Here is a 23,742-nt window from a genome sequence, read left to right on the forward strand (position 1 = left end):
AGCCATGTTTATTTTAGGAAAAAAATCTTCTACCAGTTTTGCCACTTTTTAACACAAAAGAATTTTCATTTTTACTTTCATAGTTGAGAGTATTTTTTGCTTTATTTGGTTAGTTTTATTCAAAATAAAACAACAGCAAATGAAAAAAAAAATCAAAATTCTGAAACAGAGGATTTTGAAATATGAGCAGAAGAGAAGAGAGTTACAAGTAAAGACCAACTTGAACTGAAGTTGCTACACTATACTATGGGAGGACATAAACATGGCTAGTCTGGAGTATAACAGGTCAAAATCAGGATTCTGAAATCTGCACAAATCCAGCTTCAATCATTTGGATTTCCTATCAAAAAAACCTGTCAAAGTCACTGAGAGCAGCTGTCCGTTCAGCTCTTCAATTTTCAGATCTCTCTGTGTTTTGCTGTCAGCACTTTTTGGGTTCTACCCTCAACTGGACATGTTGATTTTTATAGAAAAAAGTCTCAGTAGACTACGTAAGCCCAAAATGTTTTTCCATACGTAAGCTGATTTTAGTCAATTTTCATGCAAAAGCATCATCTTAAAATTTTGCAGACAAGGTCAGTAACATCCTTGACAAACAGCTGGGAAAACCCTGGGCTACCAATGCCAGCATTAAACAAATACATCAGGCTACTCAGAAGATTCATGAAGAACATGCAAGCAACAGGTAGGGAAAAGACAGGAATATACTAGGAAGGCTTTGAAGGAGCACACAAATGCAGTGCCTCACAGTGACAATACTCACTGTGGAGTTGACGTAACTGGCAGGCTCCCAGGCAGGTGGCATGTTGGGAGGAGCATTCCAGGTGGAGGGACAGTTCTGGTCAATGAAGGCCGTATTCTGCACTGCTGCAGTACCTGGGAAGCCACTGGGGTAGTTCATGTTTTCTGCAATTTATAAAATCAGAAAGACAAACTAAGGCTTTTGCAACATAAAACACTACTAACATTTCTGTGGAGGAATGCTGAAATCTTCCTGAGAGTGAGCCAGGCTAGGACTGACCTAATCCTTCAGTGACTTCATGCAGTGTCAGGGTAGCACAGCAGCGAAGTGTATCAATTTCTGTCAACAGGACTACCACACTGTATTAGGGACCCACTAACAAATTGTTATCAGGAGCACAGGATAAAGACTTGGCAATCTCTCTACTGGAGAACAGAGTCCTTATTAGACAGAACATGCATGGCAGAACTTCCCCAGGCCTCACCGCCAACATGTCTCAGCTCTAAGCACCCGAGGGATCAGCGCGCTGCCTGGGATACTGCAGTCTGACTTCTCATTATTACTTAGGTAGGTAATGCTAAAGAATTCTACATTACTGCCAGTGTGCTTCCCAAGCCAAGAAACTCTAGCCTGGAAAAGATAATTGGTCACAAGAGGCCTTGTATTTCACACACTGGAAGGCAGAAGCCTGCCAGAGGGGAAACAAAGAAGATTGTGCAAAAAGATATGTGTAATACTGTAGGCACAAGCATTTCTCTCTATTCCCTCTGAGAGTCCTGCATACTGCCTTTTTAGGCTTAGTAACTCTATACAAAGGCCAATCTTCTCATCCACCACATGCAGTCATTGTTTATTACTACAGAGCACTCAGCTGGAAAATGCAAAGTCCACTTAAGCAATAAACACCCGTGTGTCTGTGTATCGGCCAGCCCAGCCTTTTGTTCTACAAAAGGTGAGAGGAAAAGAACTGTGCTCTGTGATAACTAATTAGCTTTATTTCATCTTACCTTCTGGGAAAGCACCATATTCATTCATCTCTAGTGGACAATACACGTTGGAAAACTGGCTGTCACAAGCTGCATTCCAGTCAATGAAGCTGTCTCGATAAAAAGAAAAATCTGCAGTCAGAAACAATTTGCAGAACTTCTGAAAATTATTTAGAAATACTTATTTAATGTAAAGCTGTTGCATGCAAAATGCCTGTAAATGACCATAAGGCTTTTCACATTCCACTTGACAATTTTGCCAGTATCTGCTCTGCACCTCTATATAACCACAGCAATCTCTCCCGCAGAGCTTTTTCCTCTAGGAAAATGAACAACTTGTAATGATGCTACCAGAATCCTGCAATGCCCAACTGGGTTCAACTTTCTTCCCTGGAAAAATAAAATAACTGTACTACTTCCCCACAATCATGGATAATGTGATTTGAGGTGGCAGAAGATTTGAGGTCACATTCAAATGCTTAAGAATAGCAATTAAAATGGAGACTTCTATTTTCCTAACCAAATGTGCTAAAGTCCTGTTAAACGGTGGACTTTCTAAGCTACACATAGATTTCTAGGGGTTATACTTCTTTAATTAAAACAATTTCAGAATTCCAAGAAGATTTTTTCAAAGGTAATTCCTGAAGACATGTCAGTAGTAAAACAGGCCTTACTATGCAGCAAGTTGGAAGCAGTCAAACTCTGGATCCAGTCTGCACAAGGTAGGCATAATAAAAGAATTTCATATGAAGCTGCCCTACTTCAATTTTACTATTCAGTCAAGCAGCTATCTTAAGTTATTACTACTAAATATCAATAAATAACTGTATGGATGTGCATGTATTTTTGCATATGAAGTCCAAATCGAAATAGGTGTATGAAAGCAGTCACAGAATGGGTAAAGCTGGAAGGGACCACAGTGGGTCATCTGGTCCAACCTCCCTGCTCAAGCAGGGCCTTCCCAGAGCACATGGTACAGGATTGTGTCCAGACAGTTCTTGAATCTCTCCAGTGAGGGAGACTCCACACCCTCTCTGGACCATCCGTTCTGGTGTGCAGTCACCTGCACAATAACCAAGTTTTTCCTTATATTCAGGTGGAACTTCCTGTGCATGTTTCTGCTCACTGCCTCTTGTCCTATTGCTTGGCACCACTGAGCAGAGCCTGGCTCTGTCCTCTTGACACCCTCCCTGCAGATGCTGAGAGACATTGAGGAGGTCCCCTCTCCATCTTCTCAAGGCCGAACAGGCCCAGGTCTCTCAGCCTTTCCTTTTAAGAGATGCTCCAGACCCTTAAACGACATTGTAGCTCTTTGCTGGATGTGCTCCAGGAGCTCCCTATCTCTGTTGCACTGACTGTGGAATCCAGAACTGGACACCACTCCAGATGTGCCTCACCAGGGCTGAGCAGAGGGGCAGGATCACCTCCCTTGCCCTGCTGGCATTGTTCTTCATAATACACCCCAAGATACCACTGACCCTCCGGGCCACAAGGACACTGCTGGCTCAGGGACAGCTTGCTGTGCACCAGGACCCCCAGGTCCTTCTCCCATCATTTTGGATGACAGGATACAACTTGAAGAACTGGCCATATTTCACTGCTATGTGGTGGCAGAATATTTCTGCTCACTAGGTTGTGGCACATCTTTCATTACTAAAATTTGCTGTGTGAGCAGTGTAAATTACAAGAATTAATCAAGTTCATTACTATGGGAAGATCGACCCAAATATACACAAAGCCTGAAACAGATCAACTTGTATCCCTAAACCACCTTTATACTGGAATATTTGTCTTTATAACAACGTCTGTTTCTGCTATTTAACACAAGTACACACTGCATAACACACCATGCGGCACACACAAGCTGTGCATTTAGCAAGAGGGCAACAGATTTCAAAGCCAGGCCCTCTGCCTGCAAAAAAAGTGAAAGGAATTAACAGCTTTCCAAAAAGTATTTAGTTAAACTTGAAAAAAGTTCTAGAATATCTATACATGAACAGGGACAGCAGGGCATTTGTCTTACTAAAATTAGTCATGACGTACTCATGGAAGAGCATTAACAACTAGAACTAAGATTAAAGTGGCAGAAAGACTTTTATTTTAACTATTATCTGCCTTTACAAATATTATGAGTAAAGTACAGTCCTCTGCATTACAAAAGCTGTTCAGGTACATTATCTGTACTTTTTACACAAAACATAACTTGCCTGTTGTGGACAGAGGGGGTTTCTTGGATCATGCATGGTATATTTTCAAGGTTGTAGTTCAAACTGTTTGTCATGCAGACTGGCTGGGCAGGCCACAAGTCTCCTGTTGGGTAAAGACCTAAAAAAAGAAAGGGGAATGAAATGTAGAGTAACAGGAAGGAGACTCTGCAGATTCTATCACACTGACACATTATTCTCAGATCCCCAATAAAGACTGTCTACTAGAGAAAAAAATCCAGAGTTACTAAGCAATTCTTCTTGTGACGAAGGCCAGTCTTTAAACACATCTCAAAATTTCTTCATATATATATATATATTAAAAAAATATATAAGAGTCGAACTGAGCAACCGGAATTCAACAAAACAGGGCAAGAAGTGCCTACTGAGGGTCCTTAAGGGGGATGCAACCCCCACTGGCCTCCTTATCCCCTTCCCTCAGTAAGTAGCCACCTCTGAAGTCCAACTGCACAAATACAACAGGAACAGGATCAGGTTTCTAACAGGCTGTAGCCATTCCCAACCAGACAATTTGTGAACTCAGTAAATGCTGCATTTAGCCCCTAGGGTAGATATTCACTGTGCTGCTCTTCATGGACTGAGTGTGCTGACTGCCCACAAATACTTGGCTCCTATCAAGTCTATGAGAACTGGCAGGTGGAGAAAAGAAAAAATCCAAATTAGCAATTTCCATGAGACAATGGTAGCAAAGTTGGGTCTATTTCATTATTTCACATGCTAATATTACTACCATGGAAGAAGGTTCATCAGCATTTGTATTCCATCAGACAGAGGTTAAACCCACAGCAGAAGGGCAGGGAGTGCTGCTGCTCAAAGAGCCATGTGTCCTGACCAGCTTTCAAACTTCATCCACCATGTAGCATGCTGCCTTTATGAATCCCGCTCCAAAAGCTAGTATTACTTCCCTCTGAGGTAGAAACAGCAAAAACTCAAGAATTTTAACAGTGCTACACAATCTCACTCATTATTACTTTCAAAGAGAGCAAGTCCCAACTGTGGAAATTTAGAGAGAAAAACAGGCATGTTTGATTTGATGCCAAGCTTCACTTTAACACAGCAAGCAGTGCTCCCGATCTCCCAGCTGCATTGCTTCTTGACATTAATCTGTGCAAAGCAAGAAGACGAAAAAAAGAAAGAATACCTAGAACATGAATTGAAAGCTAAATGCTGTCTTCATACAGCGAAGATGCAGCAAAAATCATCAAGGTTATAAGCAGAAACTGTCAAGGTTTTAAGCCTTCATTTCCTAACTTGCTTAGAAGCAAGCCAAGTTCTAGTAACAATGTGTCTATCAAGTTAGTGCATGCGTTTTTAGCAACATCACTAGAACGGCTTGACAAAGTGTGAAAAAACTACATGTGAAAAAACCAAAGTGTGAAAAATACTGACCTTTATTTTTGTCAGGATCTGCAGCTATGTCAGTGAAATTGGGACATAAGTTTTCAGGATATTGAGGGATGCTGTTCATGTCTCTGCTGAATGAAAAGAAAATTCAATTTCTTCAGTCTCATAATCCAAACTATTTCAAAGGAAATATACAGAGATGTAAAAAAATATTCTAATGACCATCATGACTGCTTTTGCTTTCCCACTGTCCTCATTTTTCCTGTTTCTGAATTACCACCATGCAATTTTTAAAGGTTTTTTTTTTCCAATTAAAAGCCAGCTACTGATCACACATGCAAAAAGAATAAAATTAATACACCCTAATTACTCCAGTTTTGTTATCCAAGTATCAACCTATTGCAAATTAATTCAACAGCTCTTCTCCAAAACTGGAAAACAAGCTATGGTTCATGAAGATCAGTAGGACCTCTTATAATGTTTAACGACTTTCAGGTAAGTTGACTTTTATGCCCATGAAGACACATACAGACACATGAGCATGAATCTGATATTCATCAAAACCTAACAAAGAAACTAGCCAAAATGAATAAAAGAAAACATTCTCAAGCACCAGAAGCCCAAAGGAAAAGGATTAGATTATTTCTCCTAGAGAAAACAAAGAGCAGTGAATGAGAAGTGAAATGAGGATTCACAGTAATAAAAATCGTAGATACTACCTCTACTAGAGTACAGAGGGAGAAAAGAAAGGGAGGGAGGGAGGGAGGGAGGGAGGGAGGGAGGGAGGGATCAATTTTCATGCTATATATCCTAGGAAAACATTATTCCCATCAAAAGAATAGCATCAACTTGAAAGTCTTATTCCCACCTTTTTTTTTTAAAAAAAATACTACTTTAATACAACTAAGCAGTAATGGAAATGTAGAAAGTTGTTAGGATCTGGAAAAAGTGAAAGTGGAAAACCAATTTCCTTTTATTTTCCATTTGGAAGCTTATATTTTATTTATGCAGCATAATCAATTTTGCTTATGTATTTTCATGTATTGAGTAAGATTCTTCTTCCAACTAGTAAGTACAATCAGATGATCATAAAAAATTACAAACTAACAGGTAGGCATTATTTATCATACTGAGACAAGACTTCAAGTTGGTGTTGCTTCTTTAATGCCTTACAGGTGTAGATTCAAATTTTTTACCTGGTATTGCAGATGTTATGAGACAGATTTAGAGTGATAGGAGTTTCAGATGGAAAATCATTTTGTGAAATATTCTCTCCTAAAGAAAAGAATGACTGTGAAAATCAAAGATCCTTAAAAAAAATGAATTATGCACAGAATATACATACACACAAATAGAATCATCAGTGGTGTTAATCAAGTTTTCTCTCACACTGGATTATCACTAACTGCATCAATTTCAAGGCATGCTGCCTAGGTCCACTTAACATGCATTTTATGATTTAGAAGCAATTATCACAGTCTTAGTGGAGAGGTTCCTTGTTACTATCAAATTAAGTTTGAATTTAGAATTACTTATTTCCTTTTTTTTAAGAGGCATTATAATTTCAACAAAGAAGAAAGTCATATGCACACGATTTGTTATCTATTAGATCACTGGTTCAGACAGATCACACACTATCATTTACTAATGTGAAGTTTTATACATACACAAATACACATGGAAGTTTCTGCGTATTTTTAAATAATTCAAACCATCTCTTCGCAGGTACCCGAAGTTGGGTTTACTGGTGTCACTTCAGCACTATGAAATTTACTTCTAGTGCCACATCACTCTGGATAACTATGGCAGTGACTTTCAACTACTTTAGTGATATTCAGGTATTCAAGAATTGCATGAACCACAGATCTCATTTTTCATACTAGTCAAGTGGCTCAGGTGTTCTGGCTACTTACACCTCAAATACACCTATCCAAACTCAGCATCCTCAGACTGGAACTGCTTTCACACATTTCTCATTTGTGCATTACTCAACTAGTTTTAATATTAAAAAAAAAACAAAAAACAAAAAAAAAAAAAAAAAAAAAAAAAAAAAAACCAAAAAACGTGATGAAACAAATCCAAAGGCAGAAATTGCTTTGGCTAGTTACTCTCAGTTCTCCCATCCTTCCATGACAACTAACTGTGCATACTGCTCATTGAGGAGCCTGACAGTCATCTCCACAAAATGTGTGGTACTTCTTGCCAAGTACAAAGTTCTTCACATCTCTTCTTTTGTGTCTAAGAGGTGCTCTACAAAAGACAAGTTATGTGCTGCATGCCACGGTAGGCCTTTCCCTTCAGCAGGAAGGCTAAAACTCTGCCCACTACTGTGAAGAGGCGCTGTTTGCCAAGCTTACTGGATGGAAGAAAATGCCTGGTAGTAATCATTGGCTTTTTATCTCCATCTGAACTGCTGGTACTGCTCCAGCTACCCCAGCTCCCACGACTTGCACGAACACTTCCTGATGAACTTCCGCAATCTGAGCTTGAATCAGAACAGAACTTCTCCAAACACTTCTTTCTGGACTGCTGATAAAAGTTTTCTAAAGAAGTTGGGAAAAAAAAAACCCAAAAGAAAAAAACAAACAAAATAAACAAAAATCAAAAAAACAACACAACATTTAAGAAAGTCTTGTCAGGGAAAAGTATTCTGAATCATGAATTTACAAGGATTCTCTGAATTTACTGATGAGAGAGAAAATAGTATTTACTGACAGCTTCAGTAACTAAACCAGCCCCTAACACAAGGAGCTTCTGACCTACGTGATACCCCAGTAAAATGAATGCAATGAGGATATAGTGCTGCTATAGGTAATAGGTTGAATGAGGAAGTGTATATTGTCCTTTGAAATATATACCTAATACTTCAAACATGAAACATATCCTGGCTGTAGGAACATGCATACTAAGAGCAATGACAAAACGTTGCAAGTAATGAAATCATAAGTGATAGATTCTCTTCTCTTATTATCTCATCAGAGATGCAAAGGACAATCCTATAGAAATTGATATCTTTCTTCAGATGTCCTCCTCCCTGAAGTCAGGGAAAATAGATAATTCAAATCCTGATGGAAAGACAGAAAGCAGGTACCCAAGCTAGTGGTGTTTTAAAGAAGTGATACAGTTGCTTCAGTTAATAGTGGCTGTCGTTAGAACACAAAAGCCGACCATCAGTCTGTCTTTCCTTCACCAAGAAATGATGGATCACTGCTTCAGACTGATTCATCTTCTGGTTTGCACCACCAACCAACCCCATGGAGAAGCATGCAGAGCCCTTCAGAAGTGAGCAGCTATTATTTCTGGCACTGCATCACATCCGTCCTGTCATCTTCGGGTCAGGGTTCAAAAGGAAGAAAAGCACAGGTCTCTCAAGTAAGGAATGCTCTACTGCCACAAAATCTACATTGTATTTCTTTCCCCATTTTAAAACAATTAAGATTGCATACCTGTTTCTCCCTGTATGGACAAGCTCCCAGCTTTTTGGTCTGCTTTACAGTTTTCCCCATTACTCTGAGGACACCAGGCTCTTATTCCAATATTTGCTCTCAGATCCGGCCTTTCAAATTCACTGCACATATGCTTCAACTCACTCTGCTCAGGGACCCTAATAGAACCACACCCCCCCCCAAAAAAAAGTTTGCATTTTACATTTCATCTGCATTTTTCCTTTCCAGGCATTAAACACTTCAACTCACACAGGAATCAAGGCAAAGTGCAGGGGAAGCAGTAGGATTGGGAGTCTTACTTCCCCAACTTCACAGAAACCTAAAAAACCTGTCCCAAAATGCAGTATCCTACCACACAGACTACTACTACTCAGGGGGACAGGCAAAATGACATGCGCATATTTAACTCCATTCTCTAATGCACTTGGCACAAGGCAGTCAGATGTTGCAGTGGTAAGTATAGTCTAGCAGTGTACAAAGATCGAGATACAAAGAAAAATGTGCCCTGTGTTCATTTCACTGGCACAATTATAACTAGAGCAAAATCACAATCTGAAGCAATCTTAAATTTTTGCTAGTAAAAACGAAATGAAATGTCTGCATTCAATCTCATAACTAGAGAGTATTAATTATTAGAGAGTATAAAAGTCAGTTGTCAAATTTCTGCAGAAATGGAACAGTTCCATCTTACACCAGAAAGCAGTAACTGCTGAATTGGTTCACGGAACAGACACTGAATTCAGTATTTCACTGCTCGTATTTTGTCCTTCCTACCTACAAAGGTGTGCATCCAACAAAGATTTACACATGTACTGACTCCCCACAAAATGAATAGAAATTTCTGTACAATGAGTTATAACAGCCCTTTCAGATTTACAATCTCCTTTTAAAGTCCACTGACCTCAATAGAAGCAATCGCAATAAAAATTAAGTCTGGGAAGGCTTTGTAGGATTGTGACTTTAATTCACAGGGCTGGGGGAGGGGAAGGAGTAGGATTTTTTCCTCAGAAGTGTTTCTATTCTAGCAGCAGTTTGTAACTAGTATTTTTTAATAATCAAAACAACTTAAATTTAAAATACATTAAAAAAATTAGAAGTAATTTATAACTGACTTTAAAATGCATTAAAACAATTCTCAGGAGAAAAAAAAGTAACTTTCCACAGTGCTCACTCAATATTCTAGTGCTGCTCTAGTTTTTTTAATCATTACAGCAAAAATACAAGCCGCTGTCTCATTTCTACACATTTCTCTTCCAAAATTGGTAGAGGACAACATTCCCCCAGATACTCAATACAGCAGATGGCTCTCCTGAAGGTGGAATCATTTCAACAATTTTATTTTCCTTTTTTTCACTGAAGGGAATACACGACTAGAACTTCTCCACGCAATACACAAGGGGAAGGAAGTTAACCATCCAAACTTCAGAGACAGCACATTCAGACTCTAACAGAGAGCTACCACTGCTATGCAGAATGGGCTGCATCTATATATATATGCAGATTTATAAATGGAATATTTCAAAACCTTTTGTTTTGCTGGTGATACTTAGTACTGCACATTCCTAAAAATAAATGCCTGAGCCAGGATTAAAGCATGTTTATTTAAATAAACAAAGCAATCCTGCCTAATGTACCATGCAAAACCTGCAGAAACATTACAGCAACTCTAGGTTTCTTCATTATTTGGTGAGGCAATACATACCTTGGAGATATATTTACATTCTTCTTCTTATTTTTCCTAGATGTTCTATTTCTATTCCAATTCATATTTGGTACATTTCCTTCCTTTTTCTCCTGAGGTTTCTTCTTCCTATATGTATCTTCTTGCTAAAGGCAAAAATACAAGCTGAGACAATACATACATTATAAAATGAACTTCACTTAGTCAATGAACTCCACTGGATTTTTCTAGTTAAATTTCTCTGGACAAAATGACCCAACTCAAACGCATGATTTAGTGGCTTTCCACAGCACATCCTCTTTCCAGCACCATCAATTTAACCAGCCTTTCCAAGACTCTGTCTTGTCCATCAAGACAGCAAGAGATGATGAGAGAGAAATTTTTTGAATTCCCAAACTTAGCATTTTCCCTTTCACAGCATCTAGCTCTGACTTTTAGGGAAATAAAAAACGGGGGAGAAAAAGTAAAGCAGTCAATAAAATTCCCAATGTGCTAAAAACAAAAAACATCTGCCAAATTTATGATCAGCTGGTGTGCAAGTTCAGCAGCAATAAATCCTCGCTTTCCTCAGCAGCTGGGGGCGGGGTGGGGGAAGGCATTCATTTGAATTACAGCTGAGGAAATTATGGAGTAAGTTACCAACAAATACTAGTTACTACAAAAAATGCAAGAAACAAACTGAGCACCATCAGCCACACATGGAAAGAAGTTTGTAACAACAGTTCTCAAAGCAAGACTAGACCATGTCTTTTCTGACATATTCCCCAAGCAATGTAAGCAATTCTTCCTTACACTGTTTTGCCATGGGATTTCTACCCAGTAGACAGAATACAAACGTAATCCAGATTCTCAGGTTTACTAATTGCCTGATGGAGTTCTTTTAGTGTTTTATGCTGCCTGCACAAAGGTACAGTCTTATGTGCTCATCATACTCAGAAACCATGGGTGAAGAATGATCCTTCTCAGCAACTTGACAATCTGCTTAAAGGGTTTCTGCCTGCTGTACTCTTAAAGGCAAGTTTCTGGGTTTGGAGAGCAGGTCTGCAAATAAAAGCTGATACGCCCATCTCCCCTCCAGAGAATGTTCCCACATCATTAGTGTGGCTGACAGCTGCCATTAGATTCCAGTATGCTTGTGCCTGCTCTGACAGGAACAATCTCTGGCTGTTATATGGCTGTTTTTGATTTTTACCCAAACTGTTCACCATTCCATAAAGCAGCATTAATGCATGATGGATGTGGGACAGCACATCTGCATACTTCCTTGTTCATCTGATTTACAGTATTTCAGATCTGTTGCTCTACATAATAGTCCCCTATATGTATGTACGTAAACTATAAAAAAAATAAACTATATGTATGTACATGAACTATAAAAATTTAAATTTGAAAAGCAGAAAGATCACAAACCTCAGAAGAAGTAATCTCCTCTTTTGCACAGCATGGAGTCTCTTCCTTAGGTCCCTTATTAATCTTTTTCTCTGTGGAAGGCTTTAGGTTGATCTGCTTTTTTAAAGTCTCGCAGTTTTCTGTTTCATTCCTGAGAGGCACTTGCTGGCTATTCCCTACAATTAAACATAACAACAGTTTGCATGGGAAGAGAAAGGCCTCCCAGTCATAACCACATACCTTTCTTTAAAAAGAAAACAGCTTTGTGCTGCTTTCTAAAACACTAGGAGACTAATGTCTAGGCTGATGATACTGAAAATTTCAAAATCAAACACTAATGCTGTGTAAAAATTCTTACAGCAGTTGGAAAAAGTAGCATTGTGTTGGCTCATGGTCATGAGCACACCACTCCCACTGCATACACAGATTACCCAAGTCCTGATCATCCCATCTGAATTTGAGCTACTTCGGGCTCAGCCATGGGTCTGGTAAGGTAGAATCTGAAGCTAGAAAACACAGGGCTAAAAACCAAGAGAAAAAAAACCCTGAGTGGGGAGAAAGGACAGCTTTTACTTGGTGCTTGACACCTCTGAAGTGTCCTCTGCATTCACTATGAAGACAAAAGCAAGTCAACCTTTAAGTATGGGTTGCACACTAAAAGTTCTTTAATTTGAGAGGCTTGTGAAGAAGAATTATTTTGATCTAAGAGTCCAAAAAGACATAAGCTTCAAGAGGAAGCCTGCCTCAACAACTAGCCGAGTTGCTCAGCTGAGTCACTTTCCTCTGCCTGGGCCAGGCCAGGCCAGAATTAACTTTGCCACTGATTGGTTCCAGGTATCTCAGAAATCTGCACTACATCCACAGTGATCTGCTAATGAGGCTCTCAGCTGCTCTGAGTGAGAGATGTCATCACTTAATGAACTGAACTAGCCTTCTCAACTGAGAAAGGCATGCCCAAACATTTTTACAGTTTCCTACTAACCAACTACAACATCCCAGCTCTGAGTCAGACACTGTCTCCCCTCTGGAGCAGGCAGCCATGAGGACTGCAAAAGGAGCACCCGTGAACGAAACACCAGGCAAGAGAGACTGCTGCAGCTCTAAAGAATGCTCTGTCGCTCTCCAGCATACATGTGAGTACCCAAGGTCTTGAACTCCCTGCCTCCACAAAACCAGGTCTGTAACAATAATCAAGATACAAACACTGCAACATGGTACTTTTTAGACTTAACATATCTTATTAAACGTCTTGAAGCACAGAAATACTCACATGCCTGATAGTGCAGAAAACCACAACTGCCAATAGACAACAAGGGAGATTACCTTTAGTGCTTTACTACTGAATACACTGAATGATCTCCTACTTCAAAGCAAAGAATAAGCAACAGTGCATTTTAGGAGCATATGAAGAATCTCAAAATACCTTGTAAGAATGAGTGAAACTATCTTGCCTTCACCTGAGACTGCACACTGGTACTGCTATAGCTCACAGATAACAACACAACAAGAAGCAACGAGCCCATTTTAACAACTACACAAGACAGCAGGGCCTGAAACCCCTCTCTGATGGCTCACTCCCTAAATAAACTGCCACAGCTGCAGCAAATGCCAGTTTCACCATTCAATTACTTTGCCAAGGGCCTCAGTAAAGCCAAGAAGATACATTCTCCTATCCGGCTTTTGATTTCTCCTGGGTGGTCTTCTGCTGTTCTTAAAATTTTGAATTGTGAAGCTAAGAGGTAAAACTTACCAGGCAGCTTAGCCCCACAGTTTCAAAAAAAATAAAAACCAGAAAAAAAATACAGCTATGAAATTACTATGGAAAACACTGATTTGCAGATTCCTAGAAAATCAAAATTCACATTATCCTGATGTCAGGTTTTTGTTATTTTGGGTGGTTTTATCAAAGGAGTTCAGAATATCTGCTTCAGACTTGCTTGCTTGCTTGCTTGGTGATTCAAACACCGTATTTTCAGTGGACCTGAAAATAGCAAACTGGGATCCTTCTGAATATCTGATAAGGGCAATTTGTGTCTTATAAGCAGATCTATGACATCAATTATTTTAACAGTTAAAATGCTACAGCAACAAGCTTGAAATATGTAAAACCAAGCAAATTTATGATTTATGAAACAACTTTAAATGCAAGCTGCTTCCTTAGGAATGTAAATAGACAAATCACAGTGAACACATAAGAAACACCGCATTCCCCTGTCCCACACAAAAGACAAAATCCTGATCACACTGAACTCATCAGAAGATTTCACTTAGTAATTTAGACTGATAGAATTTGAGAAAAAATTACCATTAATTTTCCTAGAAATTTCTTGCAGTTCTGGCTGTTGTTGAGGTGAATTTCTGGACAAGTGACTTTCAGGTAGCTTCTTGGACATCTTCACAGAACAGAACTCCTGTTCTTTGAGCTCAGCTAGATTTTCTGAAGTTTTAAGGTTAGTTTCCTTAGGAAACATACATGTTTGAAGATCTTCCTTCAGATCACACTCTGAAGAAGTATTTTTAATGAGAACTGTGTTTTTCAGTGTACTTTCTTCTTTACCCAGAAAGTCTTCTGGAAGAGTTAAATTCTTGTTAACATTTATGCCATCTGCATATTTCAGAGTTACCCAGTTCTCACTGACAACATCAGTGCAAATGTCCTCTTTTGGTGCTGAGATTTGGTTCTCTGCAATCTGATTCTGCTTCTCATCAGCAGCTGCAATGGCACTGCCAGCTGCTGTGTTTGGTTTCTGCTTACTGTAGTAAACTGAACATTTGTGTTTCTTCTGAGAGTGGCTGTAGGTCGCAGGACTTCTCTTTGCCGCACTCTGACTTCGGCTGGAAGAAGCGCCTACAGACAGGAAGCCCTTCCCTTTACCTTTATCTGAGGAACTATAGGAATCCATAAATGTCTTGCAGCTTCCCCTGGAGAAAAAAAAAAAAAAAAAAAAAAAAAAATTGGGATTTGTTTTTCTTTACAAAGCCATCATGAAATGCTTTATGAGATGATGTTGTAAGAAAAAAAAGGGGGCCATATTCACAAGCCATGAAATTACTTTAGGTCTTTAATTTACTATACTAGCTAAGCACATTCTAATTTCAGTGAGAACTGTGCAAGACACTAAGAATTTGCTCAGACTTCCAAAACGCTTACATGCTTCAGTGAGTAAGTTCCTAACTGACCACTCAAGAGGGTCAGATTGAGAACCACCAACATATTTTCTGTTCTTTTCGTGCCACATGTAGTGTACCCTTTACTGTCATCACACAATTTTTACCTCATGTATTACTGGCAATATTCAAGATTAATAAACCCCTGAGTTCCTCCATTCCTCCTGGGTTGAGGCGGAAGTTCTCTAAAAGAGGCTGCTTGGAACAGTGTATCCTTTAAACCAGCCCACAGCAACATCAGAATACAGACAGAAAGCACCACTCCACAATAAACAGGGTAGAAAAGAAGAAAAAAAAAAAAGTATTTTTACTTGTAGGAATCAGAGCTGATTACGTCAACAGAGTTGCTGTTCTGTTGTGGTGAAGCACTAGGATTTGGCCTCTGTCTTGATTTCATGAACTCTGCTAGAATATACTGGGCTTGCTGGAAGGCTATCAGAATCACTCCGAGCAGGGACAAACTGCCAAAGAAAACAATAGATACTGGTGTCTACAGCTTTCAGGAATATTCAGTGAAAGAGGTAAAAAGCTTCTAACAAGATATACTTTTCAAATATTTCATTAGTAAATTCTAAGTAAAAAGACAGACAAGAAACTCAAAATACAGCTTCAAAAAATGATAGTTGTAATAGTATTTTCTTTTCCTATTTTTCCTTATAGCCCTTACTAGTTATTAGCTGTATAAAATAATTCAGTTATGAGCTTTAAAAGAAGAAAAATAGAACAAAGGAAAAGTTCACTCTGAAAGAGATAACCCTTGATTTGAAGATAATTTAGAAGTAACTGTGTTGTAGTGAGTCTTACATCGTATCATATGATACCTATCAGCCTGCTGTTCATTCATCATAGTCATTGTCATTATTTTGGTATTTATTAAATACTGTCTTTCTTTTTCTAGAGAAAATGTGGGCATTAAATGAGCTACAAATGCCATCATACTTCTGAACAAAAAATGTAGATGCAAAATATTCTCTCTCTCCATGGTATTAATTGCACCAAACATACATGGATCAAAACAAAAATCTTTCTAATTCATCAAACCACCCTCTCAATCATGCAGTATAAATCCTGTTAGCAGGAAAACAGAATGAAAAATTCCTGGTTTTTCAGATCCCTGTAGTCTTCTCCTGCTGCATCCAGAACCAGGCAAAGTGGTCACTGTTGTTGCTTCCTTTGTGCTCTGACTGTTTCCAGTGTCCAAACCACGCAAGCCGCAGCATAGTGTGCATGGGGATCTCAGGGATGCATCAGCACATGTGTGTTATCACCATGACATTCACATGCAGTGCATCTTGTAGGAACTTTGGGGTGCTGTGAGGAAAGCCTCACCTTACAAAGAGGACAGTGAGCCTCCAGAAAGACTCTTCCCAGCTGGGTCCTGGCACCACATCCGCACACAGCGGTAACAGATGGTGAGGGAGCGTCACGTTGAGCGTGAAGTGGAACTCCAAATCAGCAGCAGTCACCAGTGTGAGCTCACGAATTACCCATGAAGATGTAAAGTCAGGAGTGAATCTGCCAGGAAAAACAGAGGTGGTGTTACTTTTTCATTGTTGGGCTCAATTTTATTTTCTGAAGTCACACTGATACCAAAAAACCAAATAGTATGATGATGACAACAACAACAACAACAGTAAATATGAAAACTAATTTAATAATATTTGCCAATAATTTAATAGGATTCTTAAAATTACTAAAATATTGCCTCATTATGAATATGAAATATTAACCCTATTCATCTAATAGTAACAGTTTAGTTATATGAAATAATATGATTTAATAATATTTTTTAAAGCACATTTAAATAAAGTGTCCACTATCTCCTTAAACCGTGCAGGTGGTATTAGGTCATCTTAAACTGGCAAAATATGTGGGTTCATTGTGACTCTTCACATTGTGTTACTGTGACATGTTTTCCTTTTATCAAGGAAATGCACATGATCAACTCAGGTTAATCAGCAAAAGCACAGCAGTCCAGCATACAGCCAGCATGATTTCAGAAAGGGTCAGGTACTAGGGTACAAAGCTGGAAAGATACAGAAAGCAGAAGAAACACCAGATTTGTCTCTTCTTCCACTTCCCTATCCATGTCATTATTCTACTTGATTCCTAGAAGGTATAAGGTGCCTTTCCAATCAGTAGAGGTGAAATTTGTTGTATGGTTACAGTTACTTTAATACAGTAACATTAACTTTACTTTTGCTTAAGTCACAGTATCTTTCACTCAAGGATAGTTTAAAAAGTTTTAAATCAGTTTTAGACAAATGTGTAATGCTGGGAAAACATGACTAGATTGTGGTCAGGCTACTTGGAACAAACTTAGAGAATAACAAGCAAATAAAAAATTGTGCCAAGTCTTTTGTTTTAATTTATTACTTCATAATGCACTGATAAAAGCATGTATGCTGCTTTTAAAAATAATGGGTCATATAAAGAACCAGTATTATATTATCCATTTGTTAGTGCTATCCTGAGGGAAACGCTTACTAAATTTCTATTCAAAATTTTGTGTGTGGTATGCTATTGGAGTGTCTGTTTCTGAAATTAATTATTTCAAATTTCCACTTCAGTTATTTTGTCAACAAATTTGTTAGTGCTTACACAATGCTGATTTCTCGTGATGAGTTCTGAGCCAGGAAAAATTCTTGACAGTCCAACACTTCAAATCCATATCCTTGGCAACTGTAACCATTGATTTTCATTGATGAAATCGTTATAGGAAGAGGCCCAATATTCTCTACTTTGAAGTTTTTCGTAATGGATAGAATTTGCTTGCTGTCTTTCAGTTCTTAAAGGGGAAAAAAAAGAGCAACCATTTTAAAGTGCATAAAATTATTTTCCTACATTCATAAATAGCTATTTTTACTTACAATTAAATTTTAAAAAGTGACCAAGATTTAACACAGACTGTTCTGCAGTAGTGTATTTCTGAAACTTTTACCTATTTTCAGTCAGAGTTTTGACAAAATAGAATCTACACTTCTCATGGCCAAGCTCTTCGGCTTTTACCATTCTGTTTATGTAACATGAATGTTCTGTATCAGTACCAGAGCAGGGCAAAGCAGCCAGCTGCACAACCAGAGACCTGTGTCTCCTTACTCACGTCGTCTGCAGTCCATCAGTGTAGCTTCTGGCACCTTAAATCGAAGGGATCCTCCTGCACCAGGGAGTCTTCCCCCTACTTTAAGCAGTTCTTTGGCTCCAAAGCCTTCTACATTGACCACATCCAGAATGGTTAAGTTGTTTCTGCCATAAAAAAAAAATCAAGCAATCAGCCACTAAAGCACAAATTAAGTTTGCAAAACCATGGCTTTGCTCTCTAGGTGCCAAACCAAGCCAACAATGTTTCAGTAACAGAATCAGTGGCCAAACCTAGACAGGTTTCCCCTAAACAGAGACAGGAGATCATTCCAGAACCAGCCACCAATGAATTTCACACAGTGAAGGAACAAGTTTAGCGACCAGTGGCACTAGATAACAACTGTGCCATCTAGTAAAAATGTTGCTTCTTCAATAAACTCTATTTTCCTACAAAGGTAACCAATATTTGGCTCCATAAAAGACTCACTGGATCCATAACACCTATCATTATGAAGTCGGGTTGAAAAAAGCAAAGCCACGCAACATGTTTCTCTCTTAACTTAAACTGCCTCAGTACAGCGATATGCATTTTATAACCTTTGGACCACATATCAAGAAAATTAACGACTGAGACATCAGGCACAAACACACTTAAAACAATTTTTATTAAACCAGAGGTATTCTGACTTTCAGATTTTGACCATTTGTTTATGTGCCACAACTTTGCAAGTTCATTTTTACATTGAGTTGCTTGATTCTCAATTACAACTAAAACTTGGCTTACCTGATTAAAATAAGGGAAGCTACTCTTTTGTAGTCAAGAGGTGTAAAAATTACACCAACTTTTCTGGTTTCCAGTGGCTGTAAACTTAACCAAAGCATCTCAGAACTGCATTTCTTGCTGATGAGGTCCTCTTGATGTGCATTCTGTTAAACAAAAAATGCACTTCTTACTCACAGAAAATGTGTGTTTAAACACACATGTCAACACAGATGTCAACAAAGAAAGCACTGTATCACTACTTAGCACCACATAGAATATTTTGGGCAAGGTGCAGAAACTACTAACTAACTTGTTATACCAAAGTATTTCCTTTTGACAACATAAAACATCAGATAAGATTGTTTATTTGAGCAGAAGTTCATATTACTGCACTTATTATGAGGAATGTATTACTTCATTATTTAAAACAGCTTGTATTTGCTCAGATGGAAAAGAAATTATAGTGTCTTTCATATTCAAGGAATCCTGAAGCACTTCACAACACAAGAACTGACAGTGTACTGATTGCACAGGGAAATGTGGCAACCATTATACCCTCAGTGTATGACTTACAACCTGACTGAAGTGAGAAAGGAACTGCTGGCAAATATGCCAATCATTTGAGCCACTGGAAAGAAGCCAAAGAGAATTCTCTACTGTATTAATTGAAAACCAGAACAACCAGAAGTTCACTTAGTCTGGAAATAATGCAAATTCTTATTTTATTTTTGATTTATAATACTGTTTATTCTTTCTGCCTTTCAAAAATTTAAATAGCTCTATAACTTGCTCTTCCAGAACTGGGGGTCACCTCTTAGAAAGGGGTGATCAGATACCTATAGCAGTTGGTATATATCACTTGGTTGTTTCTCAGTTTATGGGTGTTGTACTAACAGCATTTCTGATCTTTTTCAGTTCAAAATATTTTTATTCTTAGTCTATTTTAAGAAAAATAATACACAAAAACTATCAGAACCTGCATTTAATAGTCAGCATTTATTAAAAGTAAGCCATTTGCAAACTTCTCAATGTCACTCCCCACAAAGATGAGCCTAACAATTCACTGCACATAAACTGACTAGGGAAATGATGACCAAAACAAAAACTTAAATATTATCAACTATAGATTTGGTTAACAAGGCAAGATCTATCTCCTATGTGCTGAAAACAAACCTAACCATGCATGTTCCCCATAGCTCATCAAACCTAATGAAAAACATGTATTGCACACACTGATGTAAAGATACACAGCTATTTTTCCATTTGGCCAAGTGTATGGGACTGTGGAAGCTCACTCCTACCCCTATGTTACCTTCCCTTTTCCAGAGCGTGCCTACAGGCTAGGATTTATGAACTGCTGTCTCCTCTCTTTTACAACAACTCTCACAACTGTTGCCAGAAAGGAAAGGTCAGCTTTGATTAGCGTGGCAAACATACTCTTTTCTTTTCAGAAGGTATAAATATTTCATTAGGATGTTAAAGCATATGTGCAGAAACCTGTATCTACACAGGACATTAAAGATGAAGCTGCAGCATGTGCAAACCGCAAGGAAAATACATTAATTCTGGGCTTTTGAACAAACCAGAAGTCTTAAGAAGAAATTCTCCAGGTATTCTGGATAGTACTCTGGTCACCAGAATATGCCAGAATATGCCACCTTGATACAGCATTTTCTCTGCTGTCCATCACACAACACCTCAGGGTTCAGGCACAGCTCAGCACTGGTGTGCCACAGACAAGTGTTACCACATTCATGCAAAAATCCAGCAATGGGAACCAGAGAGAACCATGAGATTTCCAAACCTGAATCCAGAAGTTGCAATGGCATGAAGCTGAGATGTAGAATTCCTGTCTCCTCCTCCCTTGAACTACCCAACACTACTTGCCTCTACTGAGAAGATAACCAGCCAGCTCCTGACATCACTGACTCCATAGCCTGACACTTCATGGTCAGCCTGGAGCCAAGGGTGAAGTCCCAACAACACATCCACGCCCTTGCAGGCATGCATGCCCTTCCCTCCCTAGAGCTGTATCCAAAACTGACACAAATCCTGAAAATAATTAACTGCAAAGATACAAACCTGATAAAGAACCAAGAAAACAGTGTGAGACTGCTTTAAATTGCACTTGGGAAGAACCCAGAAGTAGCATAGCTAGAAAAATCTTTCTCTAGTGTGTCAGACCACTTCTACCAAAATTAGACATCTTACCCTGTGAGAACATTCATCCATTAGCCTGAATTCGGTGGTTGTGACATTAATAGCTTGCACATTTATGCCGAACCTAAATAAACCAAAACAAAAAGTTAAGCACTTGAAACCCATCCTGTCAGAACTGTATTGACTTATTTTTACATGCTGGCATCTCTTCTTAAATAAAGACTACTTCTACAATTGCATTTTGGCAATGTGAAATATGGTGGAAATGTGGGCGTGCATTTCAACAGAATACACTGCAAATCAGTTTTATGTGGATTCCACACATTTGGAAAACAGACAAATGGCTGGGCATTTTAGTGTAGAATATTGTAAAAGATCACAATCAAGAGACAGAATTTCTAAGCCACACAAACACAAATTCCCCAAAGCTCTTTCTGCTCACATAACTGTTAAGAAACAATCACTATTAAATATCACATAATTTATTCAAATATTCCTCTTTCTGCTCATTATTTGTTTGGAATGAATTCCTATTTTCCATCACGTAATTTGCAAACCAAATTCACTTAAAGCAATTGATTTTTTTTTGCCCAAATGCAAATTATAAGCATTGGACATTAGGTATTAAAAACTGACATAAAGAAAACCAACATGTAAAATGTGGATTATAGTGGACTAATGGACCTCCAGCCACTGAACTGAAAACTCACTTGTCACAACTGTCTATGACATTAGCTTAAAAAGAACCAGTTAATGGATGTGATTTCTGGTGAACTTGGAAGATCAGCAGAAACAAAAGTGTGCAAATACAGAGAAAATGTAATTGCAAACCACTAGAAAGAGTCTATGTGGAAATCATATTTAGTATGCAAATTAACAGATGCAGTTATTAATGTGCATATATATACACAGTCATATATATGCACATGCATGAACCCATGTAAAGAAATGAAGTTAAGGAAGCAATTACACAGGGATTGGGACCCCAAATAAACAAGTTACACCTAAGCACAGGAGTAATCCCTCTGTCTCTAACCACACAGTCCTACCAACTATAACATATTTTCAAAGGTAAGTGTGACAGGGCTTGTTTTGGTGAACTTCAGCTCACTCACCAGGTCCCTTTTTTTGTTCATCTAACTCTTCTCTAGATTTCTCATTAGATAATTTCAACTCTAAAACAGAAACTCTGAAACAATGCAGAAACACTTACTTAGCTGACCCTAAACATTTATGTCAAGGTTGCTCCCTCTGGACCTGCATTTTTCTTCCTGACTCCTGTTTCCTCTTCAACCATGGTTATTACCTAAGAAAAGGCTAAGAAGAATACTTTTCCGGCTAGGATGGTTCAGAGACCTTCTTTTCAGTGATCTCTCCACAGACTCTACAGATACCAACTAGCACTGTGAGGAGATGCACAACCCCGACTCTGTACACTGTTCACCTCACCTGGGCAGCTTGCACTAACCCTCATATCCTAGAAGATGACCAACTATAATTTATATCTGGCAGACACAAACTAGCTTAAAACATGTTCAATATGTGTTTTATCAGTGATGAGGTACATTACAAAGGCATGCACCATACAGGGAGCTGCCCTGAACATGGCTGTATCTTTCAAAATGGGCCAGAACATAACCCCACCTAAGTTACACTTTGAAAAACTAAATAAAACCTAGTCAGTAACAATCATAAGGCGTAGCAAATAAGATATTTTAAAAGGGAAAACAGTATCCTGAGATAGTTATTACCATTTGTTCAGCAGACTCAGTGAAGCTTGGGGATCAGGGTAGTAAGAAAGAGGCAGAAGCTGCAACGTAACTGGGAAGGATGAAGGGTTTCTTAGTACGAAATATTTTACCTAAATAGTTTGGAGGGGAAAAGAAAGAGTTAATAAACTACATATTTAAGAACTGGGTGGTAAAATAATTCAGCACTGGCAGTACAATCTGCATTTTTAAGGGACTTCAATCTGGCTTCTGTCTCAATGCAGTATAGTCATACACGCACATGACTGCATGTAACAGCAGGACACATCACCCCAGTGTCATAATTTGTAAAATCAGCTAAGAGGGCATTTTGAACCACGTGTACAAAAATATAGTGCCCCCGCCCCCCAAACAAGCCTTTCATTTGGATTTTGATTTCTGCAGGCAGATGTGAACAAAGCCCTTGCACAGAAGAAAGTGAAGTTAGTGAGGTGCCACCCTTTCCTAGATAAGTCTGAATGCAGGCAGGTTATAAAAATTTCTGTAATGACAAACAATTAAATTGGACAAACGGAATATTAAGGTAATTCACAATATGTGCATATGAAAAATATTTCCATATGACTGGTTCTGGGCTAGGTTAGTAGAGACCTAAATCTGACAAACAAGAAAGAAATAACCGTCAGTGTGGCTGGAAGATACATTGCTCTGCAAGTGTTGCATCTCTCATAAGTGTTTTACACACTTATGTAACACAAGGCAGTGGCATGAGGAAGGCCATCCTGTATGGCCTTACATCACTAATGACAACACACCCTATCCCTAGTCCTGTGTTCAATTATTTTACCATAAGCATGTAACTTATACAATGAACACATGGGAAGTTTTAACAATTAGAAAAAATTGTTGGTAAAAAACCTACACTCTTTTAGTCCTCTCCTTGCACTAAAGTATTACAACTAGGAAGCTAGAAAACTTACCAAAGAGCCAAAGGGGTACAAGTTTAGTGTTTTAACAGAGATCAAAACACCAGTTCATATGCAGTATG

The 23,742-nt window shown here is 38.5% G+C and overlaps 1 protein-coding gene across 8 annotated transcripts in view; it reads right to left on the reverse strand.

The window, feature by feature from the left end:
* Positions 1-23,742, reverse strand: part of TMEM131L (transmembrane 131 like) — a 79,998-nt gene that overhangs the window by 1,097 nt on the left and 55,159 nt on the right. For 5 of the 8 annotated variants that reach the window (XM_066186105.1, XM_066186101.1, XM_066186104.1 and 2 more), the window contains 17 exons: positions 22,737-22,846; positions 21,037-21,109; positions 18,847-18,989; positions 18,085-18,227; positions 17,583-17,769; positions 16,311-16,496; positions 15,293-15,442; positions 14,119-14,735; positions 11,835-11,989; positions 10,446-10,570; positions 8,744-8,901; positions 7,655-7,840; positions 6,494-6,572; positions 5,343-5,428; positions 3,936-4,053; positions 1,750-1,838; positions 764-906 (listed from right to left, as the gene is read on the reverse strand). In XM_066186105.1, the coding sequence (XP_066042202.1) occupies positions 764-906; positions 1,750-1,838; positions 3,936-4,053; positions 5,343-5,428; positions 6,494-6,572; positions 7,655-7,840; positions 8,744-8,901; positions 10,446-10,570; positions 11,835-11,989; positions 14,119-14,735; positions 15,293-15,442; positions 16,311-16,496; positions 17,583-17,769; positions 18,085-18,227; positions 18,847-18,989; positions 21,037-21,109; positions 22,737-22,846 (2,748 nt within the window). Of the gene's footprint in view, positions 1-763; positions 907-1,749; positions 1,839-3,935; positions 4,054-5,342; positions 5,429-6,493; positions 6,573-7,654; positions 7,841-7,874; positions 8,626-8,743; positions 8,902-10,445; positions 10,571-11,834; positions 11,990-14,118; positions 14,736-15,292; positions 15,443-16,310; positions 16,497-17,582; positions 17,770-18,084; positions 18,228-18,846; positions 18,990-21,036; positions 21,110-22,736; positions 22,847-23,742 lie in introns of those variants that run through there. The other 3 variants (XM_066186108.1, XM_066186102.1, XM_066186107.1) reach the window with 2 other exon arrangements.

The sequence above is a fragment of the Chamaea fasciata genome, unplaced genomic scaffold (genome assembly GCF_029207755.1).
Source record: "Chamaea fasciata isolate MVZ Bird 193981 ecotype frontalis unplaced genomic scaffold, bChaFas1.0.hap1 SCAF_6, whole genome shotgun sequence".
Taxonomy (NCBI): domain Eukaryota; kingdom Metazoa; phylum Chordata; class Aves; order Passeriformes; family Sylviidae; genus Chamaea; species Chamaea fasciata.